At 52.0% G+C, this 17,704-nt stretch overlaps 1 protein-coding gene across 4 annotated transcripts in view; it reads right to left on the minus strand.

The window, feature by feature from the left end:
- The window catches only part of TECR (trans-2,3-enoyl-CoA reductase), a 36,697-nt gene that overhangs the window by 10,600 nt on the left and 8,393 nt on the right, over window positions 1-17,704 (minus strand). The window contains exon 1 of one of the 4 annotated variants that reach the window (XM_030820595.1): window positions 10,409-10,545. The exons of 2 other annotated variants lie outside the window; for them this stretch is intronic. In XM_030820595.1, coding sequence (XP_030676455.1) covers window positions 10,409-10,498 — 90 coding nt within the window. In that variant the 5' untranslated portion in view covers window positions 10,499-10,545. Of the gene's footprint in view, window positions 1-10,408; window positions 10,546-17,704 lie in introns of those variants that run through there. One more of the 4 variants, XM_030820597.1, reaches the window with a different exon arrangement.

Here is a 17,704-nt window from a genome sequence, read left to right on the forward strand (position 1 = left end):
CGGAGGCAGGCAGATCACCAGGTCAAGAGATCAAGACCAGCCTGGCTAACACGGTGAAAACCCATCTCTACTAAAAATACAAAAATTAGCCGGGCATGGTGGCACGTGCCTGTAGTCCCAGCTACTCAGGAGGCTGAGGCAAGATAATTGATTGAACCCAGGAGGCGGAGGTTACAGTGAGCAGAGGTCGGGCCACTGCACTCCAACCTCGTGACAGAGTGAGACTCCATCTCAAAAAAAAAAAAAAAAGCACAAGGCAGAGACAAGCAGTGAAATTCTGGACAGACTGTGGAAGTGAAGGCAACATGGCCTGAGAGTGGAGTGGGTGTGGGGATGAGAGGTACAGGGAAGGAGGGAGGAGCAGGCACCACCTGAGCCGAGGCTAGAAGAGCTGAGCCTGCAATTCCTGCTCACCCCCTGGAAGTGCAGCCTGCAGGCCTGGCACACACAGCCATGTACAGAAGGCCTCTGGAGCTTCGGCTTCCCCAGCTTCACAAACAAGCCAAGCCTGGTGCTTCCCAGTCCCCTCCCGGCTGTAAACAAGCAGGTTCAATGGCCTTGCTGGCGGCAGAGTCCACACCACAGGACCCAGCAAGGCGCCTGCCTGCCCTCTCAGCCCCAGACTAGGGGCAGACCCAGGCCAGAGGGGGAGCTTGGATTCTGGGCCGGCCTCATCCCCCATGGCTTATGAACCTGCAACTTCTGTGTGTCCTAGGACGTGACCTGCCTAATGGTGATGAGTGAGAACAGCGACCAACAGTTATTTCACGTTCCCTGCCCGGGGCTGGAACTGCCACAGCTTCCCAGACATCTCTCCTGCAGCAGCCGGAGGGAGCAGGAGCCATTAGCTCCGTTTCACAGATGAAGAGGCCAAGATCTAAGCAGTAAATCCCAGAGCCCAGAAGACCACGTGTGCATGTTCAAAGCCAGGCCATACCCCACCACACATGGGCCTCCAGGGCCCCCTTGCAGAGCTGATGTGGTGCCGCACAGCCCACCTCTTGAGCTCAAAGCTCCAGCAGGCTCTCTCGGACCCCGCAGGGGACTGCACTCCCTGGTAGGAAGCATCTTCTCCCAAGTCTGGGGCACAAGAGGCCTGGCTGGGGGTGCGAGCCCTGGTCAGTGCAACCAGGTCCCCAGGTAAAGACACAAAGGGCCTGACAGGTCCTGCAGCTGGCCAGCCAGGCACTCACTGTCCCCGCGCCGGGCACAAGCGCTGCTGCACTCATCACCTGAGCTCCCTGTCCAGGCAATGCCCAGCACAGAAGTCGGAGGCCTGGACCGATCATGCCCAGAGCCACACCGGCCACCTCACCCCCATCACCTCGCCCCCATCACAAATGCAGAGACTCTGGCACATTCATCTGGACTCTGGCTAAGCGGCTCAGCCCTCTCGGCTCCCTTTCCTTCCCACTTCCAGAAATATCAAGTCAACCTGCTAATGCCAGGATGGCTGAGAAGACCTAGGGCTCAGCTGCCAGGAACACTGCACAGGCCACACCTGCTCAGCCAGAAATACCACCTTCCCCAGTGGCCTCACCGTGTGACCTCGTTTCTTCAGTGGCACCCGGGGGCGGCTGCACCAGCCTCCCCGAGGCGCCACGGTGGAAGCAGAATGTCACCCAGGGTGGGGAGGAAGGGCTGAGAGACGCTGACCTCCCACTCCCAGGTCCCTGGAGCGCTCTGCTCCTGCCTTCTACCCGTGCTGGCAAGACGAGAGGTGCCAGGGTCTCAATGCCAATGTCCCTGGGCTCTCGGATCTGAGGCCAGGGCCAGGTGCAGAGGCAGCGGTAGCCCGGGACCTGGAGAAGCTGGAGTTGCTGTTCCCACCCAGCGGAGCCCCGAGCGAACAGGTAGCAATCCAACCTTGGAGGATGGTCATCAGACACACGAGCTCCTGGCTTGGGCGACGCAGCCACAGGAGTCGGAGGATGAATATGGCACAGGACAAACACAGGGCGAAGTCGGAGAACCTGGGTCTCAGCCCTGGGCCTGCCCCCCATTCTCAGTGGCACCCACAGCCTACACCCGTCCCTGGGGCTGTGCCCTCAGGGCCTCCGAGGAGCACTGGCCACCCAGAGCGGCACGGCTCTGGTCTGTTTCATTCAGATGTGACATCTATCAGATGCTCACCCTGTACCTAGGACTACGCTGAGACCGCCACCCAGGCCTCACCCAGGCCCTATAAGAAAAAGACTGTGGGCCAGGCGCAATGGCTCACACCTGTAATCCCAGCACTTTGGGAGGCCGAGGCGGGTGGATCACGAGGTCAGGAGATCGAGACCATCCTGGCTAACACGGTGAAACCCCATCTCTACTAAAAGTACAAAAAAAGTTAGCCGGGCAGGGTGGCAGGCGCCTGTAGTCCCAGCTACTCGGGAGGCTGAGGCAGGAGAATGGCGTGAACCTGGGAGGCGGAGCTTGCAGTGAGCCGAGATCGCGCCACTGCACTCCAGCCTGGGCAACAGAGCAAGACTCCGTCTCAGGCCAGTCGCAGTGGCTCACGCTTGTAATCCCAGCACCTTGGGAGGCCGAGGCGGGCGGATCACGAGGTCAGGAGATCAAGACCACGGTGAAACCCCGTCTCTACTAAAAAATACAAAAAATTAGCCAGGCGTGGTGGCGGGCACCTGTAGTCCCAGCTACTCGGAGAGGCTGAGGCAGGAGAATGGCGTGAACCCGGAAGGCGGAGCTTGCAGTGAGCCGAGATTGCGCCACGGCACTCCAGCCTGGGCGACAGAGTGAGACTCCGTCTGAAAAAAAAAAAAAAAAAAAAAAAAAGACTCCGTCTCAAAAAAAAAAAAAAGAAAAGAAAGAAAGAGAAGAAAAAGACTGTGATGCCTGTTAAGTGGCTTGGAAAACTGGGGCTTGGGAACGAGGAAGCCCTCACCCAAGGTAAGTAGCCTGGAAGTGCCCATGTGAGTGTCTACCCAGCTTGCTCAGGCCCAAAGCTCCTACAATAAAATAATGCCTCCATCCTAGAGAGCAGGGCTATGTGCAACTGAGAAAGGAAAAGGCAGGCCAGACACGGTGGCTCACACCTATAATCCCAGCACTTTGAGAGGCCAGACTGGGAGGATTGTTTCAGCCCGGGGAGGTCAAGGCTGCAGTGACCTATCATTGCACCACTGCACTCCGGCCTAGGGGACAGAAGACACATTATCTCAAAAAAAAAAAAAAAAGAAAGAAAGAAAGAAAAGAAAAAGGCTGGGTGCAGTGGTTCACGCCTGTAATCTCAGCACTTTGGGAGGCCAGGGTAGGTGGACTGCTTGAGCCCAGGAGGTCAAGGCTGCAGTGAGCTATGAGTGCACCACTGACTGCACTCCAGCCTGGGCGACAGAGGAGACTCCATCTCAAAAAGAAAAAAAACAAAGGGAGAGAGAGAGAGGGAGAGGGAGAGAGAGGGAGAAAGAGGGGGAGAGAGAGAGAGGGGGAAAGTGGGGGAGAGAGAGGAGGAGGGGGAGAGAGAGAGAGAGAGAGGGAGAGAGGGAGAGAGAGAGAAAAAGAAAGAAAGAAAGAAGAGAGAGAGAGAGAGAAAGGGTAAAACCAAAAAAAAAAAACAAAAACAAAAAACAACAACAACAAAAACCCACCACACTGGATACGATCCTCCAGCAGACACTGAGGACTGAGCCTCTCTGCCTGGCCTGGGGACCCAGCCCGTTGGCCTCTGCCCCACAGCCTCATACACAGCCAGGCTGTACCAGAGCAAAAGGTCTATCAGCAACTCATACCACAGGGGGGCCCAGGCAGGGTTTACAGCTGTGGCAATGCCTCCTGCATGTTTTCCTGTCACAAGCTAAGACAGCCAATGGGCCTAGAAAAGCAGGGGCGTGTCCTCAATGCTGACTGAGAGGCACTGCCACAGGGGGCGGTGTCAGACCTGCCTTGCCTGCTTCTCCAACTAGTAAATGGGTGTGCCTGCAAGAGGATCTAACACAGGGACTGCTTAGGAATTAGGGAATTCCTGCAGCCTGGGCAACATGTCAAAACTCCGTCTCTACACAAAATACAGTAATTGGCCAGGTGCGGTGGCTCACGCCTGTAATCCCAATATTCTGGGAGGCCGAGGCGGGTGGATCACCTGAGGTCAGGAGTTCGAGACTAGCCTGGCCAACATGATGAAACTCTATCTCTACCAGAAATACAAAAAAATTAGCTGGGTGTGGTGGTGGGTGCCTGTAATCCCAGCTACTCAGGAGCCTGAGGCAGGAGAATCCCAGGAACCTGGGAGGTGGAGGTTGCAGTGAGCTGAGATCACACCACTGCACTCCCGCCTGGGTGACAAAGCAAGACTCCACATCAAAAAAAGAAAAAAAAATAGTGTCTTTGCAGACATAAAGATCTTAAGATGACATTACCCTGAATTTAAGGTGGACTTAATAAGAGAAAGGAGTATCCTTATAAGCAAAAGGAACGGCCGGGCGTGGTAGTTCATGCCTGTAATCCCAGTACTCTGGGAGGCTGAGGTTGGCAGATCACCTGAGGTGAGGAGTTCGAGACCAGCCTGGCCAACATGTTGAAACCCTGTCTCTACAAAAATTAGCTGGGCATAGTGGTACGGGCCTGTAGTCCCAGCTACTCGGGAGGCTAAGACAGGAGAATCGCATGAACCCAGGAGGTGGAGGTTGCAGTGAGCTGAGATCACGCCACTATACTGCTGCCATGTGCGACAGAGCAAGACTCCATCAAAAAAAAAAAAAAAACAAAACAAAAACTGACGCTCCTGGCCGCTGGGGCCAGCCCTCAAGGAGCTCCAGTGTAAAGGCCAACCACTCAACTCCCCAGGTCTCAGACCCCCAGGGGATGGTCCAGAACTGCATCCCTGCACCCACGGCTGGGTGGCAGTCGGTGACGACACCTGGGTCTCTGTCCAACTCAGGGCAGGAAGGCACTGTCGGACCAGGAAGCTGGAAGGTGGCCAGAGGCTGAGCCCTGCAGATACAAACTGACTGGAGGAGCAGAAGGAGCTCATCCAGGCCAACCCCCGACTGCCCGAGTCCAGCAAACAGGTTTGTCCACCCCCATGAGCTCAGCTTGCCAAAGAGCCTAGACTGGGGTCTACGTGGCCGGCCTTATACACGCGGCAGCAGCTAACACCACCTGCCCACTCACAACCAGCCAGGCACGGAGGCTCATCCTCAACACGCATCATCTCCTTTACAATGTATTCATCCTCTTTTGCAGATAAGGAAACTGAGGCTCATTTCTTCACTGACACATGCCAGGCACTGTTAAGGACTTTGGGGTTCAGCTATAGAAGGAAAGATAAAAATCCTTGCTCGCATGGAACTGACATCTTGGCAAAGAAAGAGTCACAATGAAATAAATCGTTATATGCAATATGTTCAAAGGTGATGGGCAACATGGAAAGAAGAAAGAAAGGGGACAGGGAGTGGCAGTTGAAGGGGGAAGGTGTATAGTTTATTTATTTATTTGTTTTTTTCTTGAGACAGAGTCTCACTGTGTTGCCCAGGCTGGAGCGCAGTGGCGCAATCTCGGCTCACTGCAACCTCCGCCTGCTGGGTTCCAGTGATTCTCCTGCCTCGGCCTCCTGAGTAGCTGGGATTACAGGTGCATGCCACCATGCCCAGCTAATTTTTGTATTTTTAGTAGAGATGGGGTTTCACCATGTTGGTCAGGCTAGTCTCAAACTCCTGACCTCGTGATCTGCCTGCCTCAGCCTCCCTAAGTGCTGGGATTACAGGCATGAGACACTGTGCCTGGCCTACAGTATTTTACAAAAAGGCCTGGCCAGGTGCGGTGGCTCACGCCTGTAATCCCAGCATTTGGGGAGGCCGAGGCGGGCGGATCACAAGGTCAAGAGATCAAGACCATCCTGGCCAACATGGTGAAACCCCGTCTCTATTAAAAGTACAAAAATTAGCTGGGTGTAGTGGTGCACGCCTGTAATCCCAGCTACTCGGGAGGCTGAGGCAGGAGAATCGCTTGAACCCGGGAGGCAGAGGTTGCAGTGGGCCGGGATTATGCCACTGCACTCCAGCCTGGTGACAGAGCAAGACTCCATCTCAAAAAAATAAAAAATAAAAAGAGGCCAAAAGCTGAGTGCAGATCGGGTACACTGGCTCATGCCCATAATCCCAGCACTTCGGGAGGCCAGGGCAGGAGGATCGCCTGAGCCCAAGAGTTTGAGGCCAGGCTGGGCAACATAGCAAGACCCTTATCTCTACAAAAACTTTTAAAAACTTAGCCAGGTTAGGGGGCTGAGGAGGGCAGATCACAAGGTCAGGAGTTCAAGACCAGCCTGGTCAATATGGTGAAACCCTGGCCAATATGGTGAAACCCCATCTCTATGAAAAATATAAAAGTTAGCTGGGCGTGGTGGCACACGCCTGTAGTCCCAGCTACTTGGGAGGCTGAAGCAGGAGAACTGCTTGAACCCGGGAGGCAGAGGTTGCAGTGAGCCGAGATCGCATCACTGCACCCCAGCCTGGCGACAGAGTGAGACTCCATCTCAAAAAAAAAAAAAAAAAAAGTCCAATTAAAGGTTGTGGAAATAATTCTGTGAAGGTAATGATGGCTTAGACAAAGGGGTCAGCAAATTACAGCCAATAGGGCGACTCTGGTCTACTGCCGGCTTTTGAACCAACTAAAAACGGCTTTAACTTTTATCTTTTAAAAAATACATGAGGTTTTTACATTTTTAAGCGGATGGAAAAAAGAAAATCAAAGAAACCTATTTCATGATATGTGAAAATTAAATTCAAATTTCAGTGTCCATAAATAGAGTTGTATTGAACACGCCACGCTCACTGGATGATGTCTGTGGCTGCCACTGTAGTAGTATCACTGCTGCTAAGACGTCTGAGATGATTGGATGTGGTGGCTCACGCCTGTAATCCCAGCACTTTGGGAGGCCAAGGTGAGCAGATCACTTGAAATCAGGAGTTCGAGACCAGCCTGGCCAACATGGTGAACCCCTGTCTCTACCAAAATACAAAAATTAGCCAGACGTGGTGATACGTGCCTGTAATCCCAGCTACTTAGGAGGCTGAGACAGGAGAATTGCTTGAACCCGGGAAGCGGAGGGTGTAGTGAGCCGAGATCGCACCACTGCACTCCAGCCTGGGCGACAGTGCAAAACTCCGTTTCTAAAAGAAAAACAAGAGACGACAGAGACAAGTTGTGCTACGGAGACCTTTAGGCAAAGCCTAAGATCTTTACTAGCTGGATTAAGTTTGCCAACCCCTGGCTTAGGCCTGGTAACAGCAGTGAGGCTGATGAGAAGTGGTTAAATTCTAGAATGCTGAGCTAAGGGATGTGCTGACATTTGGACATGAGGCATGAGAGAAAGAGCAGAGTCAAACAGCTTAGGGCCTGGGTAACAAACAGGCCGGAACTGCCACCAACGGGGTGGGGAAATGCAGGTTCAAGGGGAAAAATCAGAAGCTCCATTTTGGACATGTAAAGTTTGAAATGCCCATTAGGGCCAGGCATGGTGGCTCACACTGGTAATCCCAGCACTTTGGGAGGCCAAGAGGGGGCGGATCATGAGGTCAGGAGATCGAGACCATCCTGGCTAACACAGTGAAACCTCATCTCTACTAAAAATACAAAAAATTAGCCGGGCGTATTGACAGGCACCTGTAGTCCCAACTACTTGGGAGGCTGAGGCAGAAAAATCACTTGAACCCAGGGGCAGAGGTTGCAGTGAACTGAGATCATGCCACTGCACTCCAGCCTGGGCGACAGAGCGAGACTCCATCTCAAAAAAAAAAAAAAAAGAAATGCCCATATGCCCATTAAACATCCACATGATTGGGAGGCCAAGGCAGGAGGATCCCTCGAGGCCCAAAGTCCAAGACCCAAGACCTAAGACCAACCTGGGCAACATCGCAAGACCCCATTTCTACCAAAAAAAAAAAAAAAAAAAGTAGCCGGCTGTAGGTGGTATGCACCTGTAGTCCCAGCATACTCAGGAGGCTAAGGCAGGAGTATCACTTAAGCCCAGGAGGCCCAAGCTGCAGTGAACTATAATAGCACCATTGCACTCCAACCTGGGTGACAGAATGAGACCCTGACTCAAAAAAAAAAAAAAAAAAAATTAGGCCAGGCACAGTAGCTCACACCTGTAATCCCAGCACTTTGGGAGGCCAAAGCAGGTGGATTACCAGAGGTCAGGAGTTTGAGACCATCCTAGCTAACATGGTGAAAACTCATCTCAACTGAAAATACAGAAAATTAGCCGGGTGTGGTGGCACACGCCTGTAGTCCCAGCTACTCTAGAGACTGAGGCACAAGAATCACTTGAACTTGGGAGGCAGAGGTTGCAGTGAGCAGAGTTCATGCCACTGCACTCCAGCCTGGGCAACAGACTGTGACTCTGTCTCAAAAAACATAAAACAAGGCCGGGCGCGGTGGCTCACGCTTGTAATCCCAGCACTTTGGGAGCCCGAGGCGGGCGGATCACGAGGTCAGGAGATCGAGACCACAGTGAAACCCCGTCTCTACTAAAAATACAAAAAAATTAGCCAGGCGTGGTGGCAGGCGCCTGTAGTCCCAGCTACTCGGAGAGGCTGAGGCAGGAGAATGGCATGAACCTGGGAGGCGGAGCTTGCAGTCAGCCGAGATCGCGCCACTGCACTCCAGCCTGGGCGCCATCTCAAAAAGAAAAAAAAAAAAAAAAAAAAAACATAAAACAAAACAAAACAGGCCAGGTACGGTGGCTCACACTTGTAATCCCAGCACTTTGGGAGGCCGAGGCAGGTGGATCACGAGGTCAGGAGATCGAGACCATCCTGGCTAACACGGTGAAACCCCGTCTCTACTAAAAATACAAAAAATTAGCCGGGCGTGGTGGCGGGCGCCTGTAGTCCCAGCTACTTGGGAGGCTGAGGCAGGAGAATGGCGTGAACCCGGGAGGCAGAGCTTGCAGTGAGTCGAGATCACGCCACTGCACTCCAGCCTGGGCGAAAAGAGCGAGACTCTGTCTCTAAATAAATAAATAAATAAAATAAATAAAATAAAATGAAAATCCACATGGAGAGATCCAGTTCATTGACAGGCACCAGCTGCCACCACCCTCCACCCTGAATCAGAAAGAAATATCTGAGTGTGCAAACTCAGTGCTCTGAAAACTTTTTGCTCCTAAAATAATTTTGCAAATGTTATACACACCCCCAACATTTCTAAGGTGACATCTAGTATTTTTTACCTAACCTTTAAGAGTTGCAAAAGATGTCATTTCTGGCCTACTGTCGGTATTAAAAATTTTACATAAACATTTACAGGGCTCTGTTAAATCTATCTAGAGTCTAAATGCTTTAGTAATTTGAAACCTACCATTATCCCTTTAAAAAAAAATAAGAGGCTATGAATAAGCTCTTTAACATTTGCTCTCATTTTGCTTTGAAGTTGGTTTCTGTTCCCCTCCTCATAGGATCTTATTCTACTACATGTTTATGACTGAAAGTCAGCACTGATTACCCTATCATATTGATCAAACTGAAATTTAATTTTTAGGCTGTATGCAGTGGCTCATGCCTGTATCCCAGCACTTTGGGAGGCCAAGGTGGGCAGATCACTTGAGGTCAGGAGTTTGAGACCAGCCTGGCCAACATAGTGAAACCCTGTTTCTACTAAAAATATTAAAGTTAGCTGGGCATAGTGGCGTGCACCAGCTACTACCTGGGAGGCTAAAGTGGGAGAATGGCTTGAACCCGCTCTCAGAGGTGGAGGTTGCAGCAAGCCAAGATCGCGACACTGCACTCCAGCCAGGGCAACAGAGCAAGACTCCGTCTTAAAAAAAAGAAAATAGAAAAGAAACTTAATGTTTAAGAAATATTTCAGTGACCAAAGGTTCTAAGCATAGAAAGAAAAATCTAGGCTAGACATGGTAGTGCATGCAGCCAGGCCAAGATAGTGAGAGCCCTGTTTCTGTAATAAATAAATAAATAAAAAGAAAATTTCTGCAGGAGGTTGCTCACTACAACCTCTGCCTCCCGGGTTCGAGCAATTCTCCTGCCTCAGCCTCCCAAGTAGCCAGGACTACAGACACGTGCCACTGCACCTGGCTAATTTTTGTATTTTTAGTAGAAGAGGGGTTTCAGCATGTTGACCAGGCTGGTCTTGAACTCCTGACCTAAAGTGATCCACCCGCCTCGGCCTTCCAAAGTGCTGAAATTACAGGTGTGAGCCACTGCACCTGGCCTAGGGTGGAGCTTTCTTAGAGCAAAAAAAAAAAAAAAAATCCCAAATCTAGAATTCCTTCTGAGTTAGATGCCCAAAAACTTTCAGTGATCTATGATCGGAAATGTCTGCAATGATTTCCCAGCTGAGTAGCCCCCTAGCCCCGCCCCCACGATTTTTCTGAAGGCAGATTTGTGACCACCCCAGGTGCAGCAGGACTCGGTCCCCAGGGACGAGCTAGCATGGATCACTTCCTCACCTTCCAGGCAGGTCCCCCAAGAGTCAGTGGTATGGCAGGCGTGACCCGGCCAGGAAAGGAGATCAGGGTCCCAACTCCTAGTCCAGCCATGTCCTGGGGGCTCTATGTGGCCCAGAGGAGCTCTGATCAAGCCTTGGATGGAATACTGAGCCACTCAGCTCTGCCTGAGGGAGGCTGCAGTTACCTGCTGCGTTGTGACCCATTTCCGATGTTCCTCGGGGACAGCAGGAAGAAGCCGGGGAACCCACACAGCCCTTTTCCAAGCGGCAGCCCTTTCCCAAGCACAGCAGGGATGTACTTGTCACACGGAGACCTACAAAGGGCTCAACCGTGTGCAGGGGTATCTGTCACTCCCAAAAACCTTTGCTGCTAACTGTGCAGTTTGCAGTCACCACGCACACAACCAACACGGACTGTGCCCCTTGCTGCACCAGGCCTGCCTGTGCCAGCTGCTGGGCTCGGTGATGAAGGGCAGTCAGGCGGGTCTACGTGTGACAAGAGCGTGCGGGCAGCGATCCAGGGGCTGGGATATGACAGTGTGCACGACTGAGAAAAGCCATCCCCACCAACCCCCAGACTTGCTGGTGCTCAAGAGGACATGAACAAAGCACCTATTACATAATACAGGGTCACCATGTACCAGGCGCTGTGGAGGGGAGACAGTGGGGCAGAGGGCCAAGAGGGCCACAGTGGGTATGCCCGGGAAGGCCCTGCTGAGGAAATGGGATTTCAGCAGAGGGCCAGCATGAGGCTCCCTAGCGGGGAATGCAAAGGCCCTGGGGTAGCACAGAGTTTTGGGGAAGCAGGTGACACCCGGAGGCTGGAACAGAGTAAATTTTAGGGGGAGCAGCTAAGCAGCAGGCTGGAGCGGAGCCAAGACAAGTGCTTTAGGTTTTACCCTTGAGCAATGAGGAATTGCTGGAGTGCCACAGGCTGCTTTGGTTTCTTGAAGAACAATCTCGCTGCTGGGGACAGAGGAACAGTAAGGGAGCAAATGTGGCTTCAGAGACAGCAGTGAGAGACTTGGAAGCAACCCAGGGGAGAGACTCAGGTGCTTGGACCAGGGAGGGAATAGAGGAGGGAAGGAGTGAAAAGGACACCGTAGTTCCTAGATTCTGAGGTGTCAATGGTTCAAAACAAGCCGACTGCTGGGCGTGGTGGCTCTTGTCTGTAATCCCAGCACTTTGGGAAACAGAGGCAGGAGGATCATTGGAGCCCATGAGTTCAAGACCAGCCTGGGCAACATAGCAAGACCCTGTCTCTACAGAAAAATTTTAAATTAGCCGGGCATGGTGGCATGCACCTGTGGTCTCAGCTACTTGGGAGGCTGGGGTACAAGAATCCCTTGAACCCAGGAGTCGGAGTTGCAGGGAGCCATGATCATGCCACTGCACTCCAGCATGGGCGACAGAGCAAGACCCTGTCTCAAAAAAAGAAAAAAAAAGAATGGCCAAACACCACAGCAGTAAAAGATGAGCCCGGTTCATGGAAGAGCAGAACCCTCCACTACTGTCATCAAGGATATGCTATAAGCTCAAGACCCACACTCAAAGCCAGACCTGCCAGTCCCATAGAATGGCCGCACACCCCAAGATCACGCAAGCATCCTCGTCCTCATCAGTTACAGTGATTTTTGAGGGCAGGCATCAATTATGCGGCTGAACGCCTGAGCCTGTCCTGTGTGCTCCGTAAGACAGTGGCCTCTATCAAACATACACATACTCGTTCCACAAGTATCCAGAGACCCTCCCCAGGGCCAGGGGTTACAGGGGAGAGCCAGGGACTTACACAAACATGCCTTATCAGAAGGTGCCAAGTGCTGTGTGGAGAACTCAAACATGAACGGTGACAAGGTGATAAGTATGGCCTGGGTGAGTCAGGGGCAGAGGCTTCTCAGAGGTATTTTGTCACATTCAGACCAGTATTTGGATAGGGATTCTCCAGCTCTGTCCTCTGTGGATCCCCCACCCCTGGCTGGGAGATTTTGTTAAACTATTCTCTGGGCCCGGCGCGTTGGCTCACGCCTGTAATCCTAGCACTTTGGGAGGCTGAGGCGGGAGGATCATTTGAGGTCAGGAGTTCAAGACCTGCCTGGCCAACATGGTGAACCCGTCTTTACTAAAAATACAAAAATTAGCCAGGTGTGGTGTGGTGCATGCCTGTAATCCCAGCTACTCAGGAGACTGAGGCAGGAGAATTGCTTGAACCCGGGAGGCAGAGGTTGCAATGAGCTGCGATCACACCATTGCACTCCAGCCTGGGCAACAAACGGAGACTCCGTCTAAATTTAAAAAAAAAAAAAAAAAAAGGCCGGGCGCGGTGGCTCAAGCCTGTAATCCCAGCACTTTGGGAGGCCGAGGCGGGTGGATCATGAGGTCAGGAGATCGAGACCATCCTGGCTAACACGGTGAAACCCCGTCTCTACTAAAAAATACAAAAAAAATTAGCCAGGCGTGTTGGCTGGCGCCTGTGGTCCCAGCTACTCGGGAGGCTGAGGCAGGAGAATGGCGTGAACCCAGGAGGTGGAGGTTGCGGTGAGCCGAGATCGCGCCACCGCACTCCAGCCTGGGGGACAGAGAAAGACTCCGTCTCAAAAAAAAAAAAAAAAAAAAAAAAAAACTATTCTCTGAAACAAGTAGTATACAGGCAATACACTGTTTCCAACTATACATGTCTCCTCAGGAATTCCAGTATCTGCACACACACCCCCACCCCACCCTCTGCAATCCTCCAACCCCACCCAGCTCCTGAGAAACATTCATTCAGCAGCTCCACCCATCTGCCCACCTCCTGAGTTAGACATTTGAGGTGTTGGGGGAACAGCTTCTCCCCACAAGGAGCCTGGAGGCTCAGCTCCTTGACTTCAGCCTGTTTCCAGATGGTTCCTGAAGCTCCAGGGCTTGTGTTAACTTCCCACCCCCACCCCCAACTTGGCACCCCACCCTAAGGACAAGCCCAGATTCCACGCTCTGGCCAGTGATCCCTGTTCACTTTCAAATGGAAAAAAAAAAAAAAAAAAAGAATTTGGAAGGACCCAGGAGACCGCACAAAGCCCTGCATTCTCTCAGGCAGTCTGTGAATGGCTGGTGGGCTCTGCTTACATAAGAGCCTGGTTCGAGCAGGGACAGAGGCAGGGCCATGCCAGCCTGTCAGTGTGACACAGCTACAGGGCCACAGAAAGGGCCTTTACACCTTGCAGGGCTGGGAAACACTCATGACCCACATCCAGCTAACCATGTAACTGGGGTGAGTCGCTCTGCTCCCAGTAAGCCCCACACACAATCCACGGTACACTTCTCAGAATAAGGAACAAGTGCTCTGTGCATTTTTATTACAAACACCATGGTGGGCAGGTGCAGTGCCTCAACACCTGTAATCCCAACACTTTGGGAGGCCAAAGCGGGTGGATCACCTGAGGTCAGGAGTTCAAGACCACCCTAGCCAATATAGCGAAACACCGTTTCTACTAAAAATAAAAAAATTAGCCGGGGGTGGTGGTGGACGCCTGTAATCCCAGCTACTCGGGAGGCTGAGGCAGGAGAATCGATTGAACCCGGGAGGCAGAGGTTGTAGTGAGCCAAGATTGCACCACTGCACTCCAGACTGGGCCACAAAAGCGAAACTCCATCTCAGAAAAAAAAAAAAAAAAAACACTATGGCATGAGGGCCCCCTGAGGACTTAAAAATGAACTGCCCTCCAATAGGGAATCTTTTAGGTAAAATCAGTAGAATGTGGTCAGGCATGGTGTCTCACACCTGTAATCCCTGCACTTTGGGAGGTCAAGGCAGGAGGATCACTTGAGCCCAAGAGTCGGAGACCAGCCTGGGCAATATAACAAGACCCCATCTCCACTAAAAACAATAATTCATAGGTAATTGAATAAAACAGAAAAGGGACTTTCATTGCCATCAAAATGAGGCAGGGCACAGTGGCTCGCGCCTGTAATCCCAGCACTTTGGAAGGCTGAGGTAGGTGGATCACTTGAGGTCAGGAGTTCGAAACCAGCCTGGCCAACATGTGAAACCCGGTCTCTACTACACATACAAAAAATAAGCCAGGCATGGTGGCGCGTTAACTGGTAATCTCAGCTAATCGGGAGGCTGAGGCAGGAGAATCGCTTGAACCCAGGAGGCGGAAGTTGCAGTGACCCAAGATTATGCCATTGCACTCCAGCCTTGGTGACAAGAGTGAAACTCCATCTCAAAAAAAAAAAAAATGAAAAGAAGTCCACAGGTCTCTCTGGGTAGCTACAAAGCCGTGCCCTGTCAGCCTCATCCCTCAACGTAGGACATCTGCAAACTCTGGGCTCCGTGCCTCTGCACACACCACTTGGTTCCCTCTGCCTAGAACACCATTCTCCTCCCTGGCCCCAAAGACCTCGACCTTCAGGCCTTGGCTTAAATGAAAAGATCTTGAGGGCAGAGAATGCGGTTTGTTCATCCTAGGATTCTTAGCATTGATAAGAGGGAAAAAACATGTTGGAACAAATGAACTAATGAATAAGTGATGGACTGGAAAACAGAGTCAGGGCCCCATGACAGGAAAAGGCCTGGACCAGCAGGACCTGCCCACAACCTGTGTGGTGAGGGGAAGGCCCCAGTGTTGTCTTGGCAGCTTCCATCTCAGAAGGGCCACTGTGCCAGGAGGGTTGAGATGATGGGGAACAGGACAGCCACTGGCAGGATGGACCCAGGGCTTGTGGCCAAGAGGCCAGAAGAAGCCGGTTGCCAGCCAGGCACGGTGGCATACACCTAGAATCCCAGAGCTTTGGGAGGCTGAGGCAGGAGATCACTTGAGCCAAGGAGTTCAAGAACAGCCTGGGCAACATGGTGAGACTGTGTCTCTACCAAGAAAAATCCTTTAAAAATTAGCCAGGCACTGGCCGGGAACAGTGGTTCACACCTGTAATCACAGCACTTCGGGAGGCCGAGGTGGGCAGATCACTTGAGCTCAGGAGTTCGAGATCAGCCTGGCCCACATGGTGAAACCCTGTCTCTACTAAAAATACCAAAATTAGCTGCGTGTGGCCTGTAGTCCCAGTTACTCGGGAGCCTGAGGCAAAAGAATGGTTTGAAACCAGAAGGCTGAAGTTGCAGTGAATCGAGATCACTCTACTGCACTCCAGCCTGGGCAAGAGCAAAACTCCAAGTCAAACAAACAAACAAACAAAAAAAAAAGCAGCCAGACATAGTGGTACACACCTGCAGTCCCAGCTACTTGGGAGGCCGAGGCAGGCAGATCACTTAAGATCAAGAGTTTGAGGCCATCCTGGCCAACATGGTGAAACCTTGCCTCTACTAAAAATACAAAAATTATGGCCAGGCAGGCCAGGCACGGTGGCTCACGCTTGTAATCCCAGCACTTTGGGAGGCCGAGGCGGGCGGATCATGAGGTCAGGAGATCGAGACCACAGCGAAACCCCGTCTCTACTAAAAAATACAAAAAATTAGCCGGGCGTGGTGGCGGGCGCCTGTAGTCCCAGCTACTCGGAGAGGCTGAGGCAGGAGAATGGCGTGAACCCGGGAGGCCGAGCTTGCAGTGAGCCGAGATTGCGCCACTGCACTCCAGCCTGGGAGACAGAGCAAGACTCTGTCTCAAAAAAAAAAAAAAAAAAAAAATTATGGCCAGGCATGATGGCTCATGCCTGTAATCCCCACACTTTGGGAAGCCAAAGCAGGTGATCACTTGTGGTCAGGAGTTCAAGACCAGCCTGGCCAACACAGTGAAACGCTGTCTGTACTAAAAATACAAAAATTAGTGGGGTATGGTGGTATGGTGGTGGGCAGCAGTAATCCCAGCTACTCAGGAGGCTGAGGCAGGAGAATGCTTGAACCCCAGAGGGGGAGGTTGCAGAAAGCCAAGATTGCACCACTGCACTCTAGTCTAGGCGACAGAGCAAGACTCTGCCTCAAAAAAATATATTTTTAAATAAATAAATAAAAATACAAAACTTAGCCAGGCATGGTGGTGGGCACCTGTAGTCCCAGCTACTCAGGAGGCTGAGGCAGGAGAATCACTTGAACCCAGGAGATGGAGGTTGCAGTGAGCTGATATCCCACCACTGCACTCCAGCCTGGGCCACAGGGCAGGACTCCATCTCAGAAAAAAAAAAAAAAAAAAAAAAAAAGAAAGAAACACAACCCAAGCCCAGATGGGCTGCAAAGGAGATGAGTGGGGTGCCGAGGTGACAGGCAAGGGGTTGGACTCTAGATTGGATGGCCAAGGAAGGTCTCTCTGGGGGACATGGAAGCTGAGCGCTCACTAACAACAAGGGCCAGGCATGAGAAAAGCAGAGGGAAGGGCATCCGGGGCCGAGGGAATAGCAGGTGCTCAGGGCAGGAACGTGGCTTTGGGTATCTGCAGAGATGAAAGACAGTAGCGTAGTGACAAGTGAGGAAAGCAGACAACAGATGACAAGAAGCCTCTGAGGGAGGGTTCTGAGCCATGGCACACTAAGATCCTCCCACTTACAGGCAAAAAGGCCTTCTGCCTGTGGCTGGGTGGGGGACAGACAGCCAGGAGGGAGCAGAAACACAAGCAGTGTGCTCCTAGGTGAGGCAGCTGTGACAGGCACCTGGTGGCCAGACTGTCTTCCAGCCTCCACTTCCTGGGATGATTCTTTGTCACAACAGGTTAAAAAGTGGGCTCTGAATGTGTTGTGACTTCCCCAAGGGTCTTCCCACGAAGGAAAGAACTGATCATCTCAAAATGTGACTTGCGGCCAGGTGCGGTGGCTCACGCCTGTAATCCCAGTACTTTGGGAGGCCGAGGAGGATGGATCACGAGGTCAGGAGATCAAGACCATCCTGGCTAATATGGTGAAACCTCATCTCTACTAGAAATACAAAAAAAAAAAAAAAATTAGCCGGGCGTGGTGGCAGGCGCCTATAGTCCCAGCTACTCAGGAGGCTGAGGCAGGAGAATGGTGTGAACCCAGGAGGCAGAGCTTGCAGTGAGCCGAGATCGCGCCACTGCACGCCAGCCTGGGCAACAGAGTGAGACTCTGTCTCAAAAAAAAATTAGCCAGGTGTGGTGGCGGGTGCTTGTAATCCCAGCTACTCGGGAGGCTGAGGCAGGAGAATCGCTTGAACCTGGGAGGCGGAGACTGCAGTGAGCCGAGATGGAGCCACTGCACTCCAGCCTGGGTGACAGAGCGAGAGGCGGCGCTTGCAGTGAGCCAAGATCGCACCACTGCACTCCATCCAGCCTGGGCGACAGAGCAAGACTCCTTCTCAAAAAAAAAAAAAAAAAAAAAAAAAAAAAAAAAGAGAGAGAGAGATAAGAACAGCATCTAT

The sequence above is a fragment of the Nomascus leucogenys genome, chromosome 10 (genome assembly GCF_006542625.1).
Source record: "Nomascus leucogenys isolate Asia chromosome 10, Asia_NLE_v1, whole genome shotgun sequence".
Classification (NCBI taxonomy): Eukaryota; Metazoa; Chordata; class Mammalia; order Primates; family Hylobatidae; genus Nomascus; species Nomascus leucogenys.